The sequence below is a fragment of the Emydura macquarii genome, unplaced genomic scaffold (genome assembly GCF_026122565.2).
Source record: "Emydura macquarii macquarii isolate MOO-44397 ecotype Brisbane River unplaced genomic scaffold, CSIRO-AGI_Emac_v2 contig_2422, whole genome shotgun sequence".
NCBI lineage: Eukaryota > Metazoa > Chordata > Testudines > Chelidae > Emydura > Emydura macquarii.
The window spans coordinates 724,377-730,851 of record NW_027132559.1 but is presented as its reverse complement, the minus strand read 5'-3'; the positions used below and the strand labels follow the sequence as shown (position 1 = coordinate 730,851).

General features: G+C 47.2%; 1 protein-coding gene across 1 annotated transcript; it reads left to right on the top strand.

Moving 5' to 3' along the window:
- The first annotated feature begins 689 nt into the window (after positions 1–689).
- Positions 690–3,602, top strand: TMEM158 (transmembrane protein 158). The gene has a single exon (XM_067561727.1). The coding sequence runs from the start codon at positions 957–959 to the stop codon at positions 1,770–1,772; it is 816 nt and encodes a 271-aa protein (XP_067417828.1). The 5' UTR covers positions 690–956; the 3' UTR covers positions 1,773–3,602.
- The last annotated feature ends 2,873 nt before the right edge of the window (positions 3,603–6,475 follow it).

Below are 6,475 nucleotides of genomic sequence, written 5' to 3'. Positions count from 1 at the left end.
TTCTCCTCTATAAAAGCATAAGAAAAGGACATCTATAAAAGTCAGTTCTCAGACTAACTTCCTGTGTGCTCTCAAACCAAACACCCCCAAAACCACTGGGAGGGCTACAGCAGAAGAAACTCAAATGGGACAGAACAGCAGGCTGTGGAGTGGAAGGTTGGGCCGGGCACCTAGTGTCCTACACACTACTTTTGTCTTGGTGCCCGTAGGGGTATTTCTCATGGCCGTGATGGGGATATTTGGAGGCCAGTGGAGAATTCACACCTTTTGTTGTGGCACACACATTGTTCTGTGCCCTGCTTTCCCCCGGGCCAAAGGGCGAGGGAGCGACTGGCTCAGTTTTTTCTCCCAGGGCAGATGCTACTGTCGGGTGCTGGGAAAGCCTTCAAGGGGCGGGCGGCACCGCCTGAAATTCGGGTGACCCCCTTCTCAGAAGCAGACGGGAGGGGACAACCCCTCCGGGCCCCCACTTGCACTCACTGGGCAACTCAGACGCCGAACACGGGGGACACAAGAAAAACACCAGGGCAGGGCAAGAAGCTTTAAGGCCCGGGAGCCCGATTGCAGAGGGAGGGGAGAAGAGGAGGAGGGGGCGAGGGGAGCGCTCCTGGCGCTGAGGGTGGGGCGGGAAGCCCGTTCTGAGGAGACCCCTGGAGGGGGCCCGGCTGTAGAGGGAGGGGCGCCCTGCTGCCAGCGCGCCTGAGCCGAGCCCGGCCGGCTCCCGCCCGGCCCGCTCCTCCCGTCGGGGCTGAGCAGGCGGGGGAGGGGGGAGCGGAGGCGGGCTGCCGAGCTGCTGCCGTCACGCGCGCCTTTTCCCTCCTCAGCCCTTCGCCGAGCAGCGGCGGCGGCAGCGGCCCCAGCCCGGCGGCTCCCACGCCCTCCCCAGCCGGGTGGCAGCAGGCGGCAGCGCCATGCAGCCTCCTCCTCCTCCTCCTCGCCGGCTCTGAGCCCGTGCCATGCTGCTGCCGCTCCTGCCGGCACTGCTGGCCGCCTGCCTGCCCCCCGGCCAGGGCTGGAGCCCCGGGGGGCAGGAGGAGCCGGAGCTCTTGCTGCCCCCCATCAACTCCTCCTCGCGCTCCCTGGCCAGCCTGGAGCGCGACGTCCGCGGGGCGGGCGGGCGCGCTGCTGCCGCCGCCGCTGAGCCGGGCAGCCCCAGCCAGGAGCCTCCCGCCGCCGTCGCCGGCCAGCCGCCGCCCGAGGACGCGCCCTGCAACATCAGCGTGCAGCGGCAGATGCTGAGCTCGCTGCAGGTGCGCTGGAGCCGCCCGCTGGGCATCCCCTGCGACCTGCTGCTCTTCTCCACCAACGGCCACGGGCGGGCCGCCTTCTCCGCCGCCTTCCACCGCGTGGGGCCGCCGCTGCTCATCGAGCACCTGGGGCTGGCGGCGGGGGGCGCCCAGCAGGACCTGCGCCTCTGCGTGGGCTGCAGCTGGGTGCGGGGCCGCCGGGTCGGGCGCCTCCGGGGGGCGGCGGCCGCCTCCTCCTCCTCCTCCTCCTCGCTCTCCGAGCCCGGCCAGTACTGGCTGCAGGGGGAGCCGCTCAATTTCTGCTGCCTGGATTTCAGCCTGGAGGAGCTGAAGGGCGAGCCGGGCTGGCGGCTGAACCGCAAACCCATCGAGTCCACGCTGGTGGCTTGTTTCATGACTCTGGTCATCATCGTGTGGAGCGTGGCCGCCCTCATCTGGCCGGTGCCCATCATCGCCGGCTTCCTGCCCAACGGCATGGAGCAGCGGAGAAGCACCACCACCGCCGCCACTGCCGCTGGGAAATAGCCTGCCCCCGCTGGGGCCGCCTCCCCTCCTCTCCCTGTGCGGGGCAGGAGGCGATCTGCTCGCGGGGTGGGCCCTGAGACTGGGGCGGACGCTGCTTGACTCGGATCCCCCTCCCCGTGCGCTGTTTGTAAACGCTTCGCCCTGGGTTCTGTGGAGCGCTCCGGTCTGGAGCCTGGCCAAGTTTCCTGGGGTTCAGTCGAGTGGAAGGAAGAGTTAGGGGGTGCCGGGGTGGCTTTGACCTGACGGTTTCTCTGCAATGAATCCTTTTCGGAACATCTCTCCCTTCTTCCCCCAGTGTTCAAAAGGGATTCCCCCTTCCCCCCCTACACACACACCTCTTTTCATGTGCCCAAGATTCAGAGCAGAAAACGACCAAATCCTGTGTAGTTTGGTTTGTTTTATATATTTAATAGCCGTTTTAAATGAACGTTTTAGTAAAAGAACAGAAACGAAAAGCCCTGTTCAACTGCAGTTGTTTTAGTCAGAGTAGCTATTTGTATATGAATACCTTTGTCTTAGCAGTTTTATTGACATGGGAGGGATCTTTTCTGGCAGGATTTAAAACTGATACAGTATATATCGTTATTGCTGAAACTGAACTTTAATGAACCTTTTACAGTGTATTTCCCATTTCGGATAATGTGTATTTATTATTGTAGTTCTGCGTTACTTGGCTTTTAATACAGAGATTTTTCTTCCTGGAAGTAATCATGCTTAGCCTTTTGTTGGTCTGTTTCTCCCAGGGTGGGAATGAAGGGTTCGGCAAACCTCCCAGAGTTCCTAACTGGTAATGAAGCCCATGACTAGAAATGAGGATATGTTAGGTGTGTAGTTAGAGCAAGTGGTTTTTCAAAGCTTTTTCTAAACAGTGTTTGCCCTTCTTTCAGAATACAAATAATGGGATCCTGTTCCCATTGGAATCAATCTCAACCCTCCCACTGACTTCAGGCTAGAAATCAGTGATCCAGATGCTTAAATGGAGTTCATCAGCTTAGCTCCATTAACTTCCATGGAGTTATGCCCATTTACACCTTCCTTGGGGTCTAGTGACTTCAACAGAGCTAGACAAGAACATATCATCTGAAGATCTGGCCCAGTATTTGTACTGAATAAAAAACAGCTGGAAACCCACTCTCAGTGACTCCAACAGAGTGCATGGCTCAAAGCAAGCTCAAATACACTTGCAGAAGGAACAATAATATAGTACTTCTTTGTGACTACCAGTCTTAAAGGGGTACAATCAGGTTGTTTAGGCCCCAAATTTAGGGGGTGGATGGAGAAAGAATTATAAACCCAATCAGATTTTAACTGGCCCCCTGTGTAAAGACAGAGACTATGTCTACACTGATGGCGGCAAAGTCGCCGCCGTCAGATCGACTTCTCTGGATCGACTGAGCGGTCAGTGAAGACCCACTCAGTCAATCCAGAAATCAATGTATTAAGACCACCTTCTCAAGTGGCGTGTTCCCGTCGACACAGTGCAGTGAAGACGGCATGCAGAACAGAAGCAGAGAAGTTGACGGGAGTTATGCAAGTTTTTTGCGTAGCTTGCGTAACTCTGGTCGACTGCCACCGAATTTCCGAGGTAAGTGTAGACAAGCCCAGAGAGGTTGTAAGAAATCTTCCTATGTCCCCTGCACAGGAGCCAGCCACAATTTAGGTCTCTGAAATTTCACATGCCTGAAAAGCTCCGTGTAAATTAAAGAGTGATTTTGTTTGAACTCTTTAGCTTTATAAGGGATCGTATCCTGTTTGCCTTACCCAAATGAATAATCCAGCTGAAGTCAATTAAACCAATTGTGTGAATAAAGTGAACAAGACTTGTGATAAGATTTCTAACTTTTTTGCTAGTATCAACATCTTTGCTTTCCAGGAACATATGAGCTCACTCTGATGGCTAATTTAACACATGACATGGGCATTTGTGTTTAATTCTTCTAGGGTTTTATATAGGTGAGAGGATAAGGCAACTCATTGGCATGAAAAATCTGACAGGATTAAAACCTGTTAGAATCCTGGTTTGGTTTTGTTTTACTGTTTTTAACCAAGTATGAGTCAACATTAATAAAAGAAATATATGCAATATTTTATACTATATGAAAGTATGATGAAAGAATACGGAGGTAAACAAACTGAGCATACTGGATGAAATAGATAAATAAAATAAATAAAAATAAAATATATTTACAGAGCTTATATTTTAGGGGTTTATCCTGCAGCTCTTACTCAGATTATAAATCCATTGAAGTCAATGGGAGTACTGGAGCCTTATTTTAACAAATATAGGCTCCATTCACCATGAAAAATGTTCATATTACCTTTTGCTCTCGGGCATTTTTTCCTATGTAGTTAGTTCACTGAATCCTACCTTTCTGTTGTTGATGTGAGAAACATATTTCCATTTCGTATGGATTATTTTTTTCAGAAATGAGAAGTGCATATAAAAGCAAATATTTACCTTATGTACCTTCCATTCCCTGGGTGATTCATAAACCTCCTAAAATAAAAACACAGGGGTCCTAGGAGAACATAGCATCCAGTTACAAATGAAGTCATGTCAACATCCTTCCAAAAGCATCTAAGTGCTGTAAAGCCCTGTACATATATAATAAAGTATCTAGTGAAGATTTACAATGCCAGCAAGACATTGTTAATAACAACAGCACACATATACTGATCACTCTTTACCTGATCCAGGAAAGCACTTGAGCATATGTTTAAATTTAAGATCTTTATGGGCCTGATTCTCTTCTCATACCAATTTCACCAGCAAAACTCCATAGACGTCATCTCCTTTTTACCAAAACAAGCAAAAGGAGAATTGGGCTTTATGACGTTATCATTTTGAACAAGCAATTCGGTTATCAAAATTTGTCTTTTAACTGAGATGCCTACAGAAATATATTAAGAATGACTAAAACCTTAATACAAAATAGATACACAGACTATAAAGTTCAGGATGAGTTCCCTAGCTCATACCACAATCTACTTGAATGCAAATTTCATGTACATCAGCTGTAATTACCATATATTTTGCTACATCAATAAACAAGTACAAGTGAGAAGATGGAGAAGGAGAATAATTTGCTTACATTTTACCTATAAATCTCTACATAACTAGAGCACTTGTTAAAATAACTTGTGTCACAGTATGAGATATTAGAATAGATGGACCATATAAAATCAGAAAGGGGCAAATCCTGTCCTCCGCACAAGTGAATTTGTTATGCCCTAGAAATATTTGTGTCAGGGTGAGGAGACAAGATGCCCTTCCCAGACAGTGGAGGTTTCTCCTTGGATTGCAGTAACCTCTAGGGCTAAGCATGCTCCCTTTACAGAGGGGGAATAGCCAGTGGAACTGCATTATGAGAGATCCATCAACATTGTCTCTGGATGCTAAAACTCCCCCTGGGATGCATGGACTATCCAAAGAGCCAAGTTGTATGGGGCAGAAAGAATATACACCCATTGTACAGACTGCCAAAATAATTCCTCCCCAGTTCATTGCACCAAAGGCTTTCCATATCCAAAGAGATGGGGCCAAGATTTGTCCCCTGGAAGAATAAAATTTCAAAGCTTTGTATAGTCAGGGCAATACCCAAGATTCTCCATCAAATCTGGTCCCAAGTTAATAGTAACTTGATAGATTTTTGGATTTTAAGACAGGAGTGATCATTATGATGATCTACTCTCCTGCATTACACAGCAATAAAACTTCACCCAGTGATTCATCATGCATCTAGCTCAACAGTAGCAATGATAGTGCTCTCTTCTTCTAACTTGGCTCAAGAAAGACACTACCATGATTCTTAATAACTAAGGATGCAGTCCTTTAGTTCTCATTCAGGAATTACTTTCATCAATGTAAATGGGCATTTTGTCTGAGTAAATATGGAAATATCAGACCCAAGTATATGGATACATTTCTTCAGTAATCTGAATCATCAGCTAGTTTTGAATTTTAACTATATACAGAGTTGATGTCTTATGATTTTTCCTCTTTCACTTTCAGCAGTGTAATTTTTACCATCTTTTTTCAAGGGATGAGACTAAGCCATTCCCTGCCCCCACCCCCAATCTGGATTTGTTTTTAAAACCAGTTATTTTCAGGGACAGCACAAAAGAAGGATTAGTAGCCCAAATATAATTCTTCTTATTCTCAGCGATTCCTATGTAAGGCTTTGTTTGGTGTAGTAAGAAGTTAAAATGGGGAAGAGGTCAAGGAGGGGCAAAGGATGATGAAAAGACCAAAAAGGGTGTGTTTTTCTTTGTCAAATATTTTGTAAATCTTGTTCTCTGATAAATTATACTTAATTTATTCCAGTATTTGTTTGCTGGCAAGCAAGGATTAATATTGAAGCATTGGAGATGAAGGTAAATCTCTGCTTCTTTATATTTGATGCAAGTTTAATATCTTTTGCTTTTTATTCCAAGAACCAACAAATTCTTCCCCTAAGGAGATTTAGCATTAGGGGTTAGTATACTTATTTGGGTTATATGTTCAGTGCAAGACTAGTAAATTGTTGGTTCAGGTCTAGCTCACTGGGTTGGTTTTATATATATTTTTAAAATTGTTTATTTGTGCTTTATAAGGGTAGCAGCAGATAGGTATACAGTTTTTAGAAATGACATTATTATATACAAGTAAGAACACAGATTCCCTGTTACTTAGTGCAGAGGTGTTCGGCATAATAAGAATATAC

Excerpts from the sequence above, each read along its gene's own strand:
- TMEM158 (XM_067561727.1), top strand. The coding sequence starts at position 957 with ATGCTGCTGCCGCTCCTGCCGGCACTGCTGGCCGCCTGCCTGCCCCCC.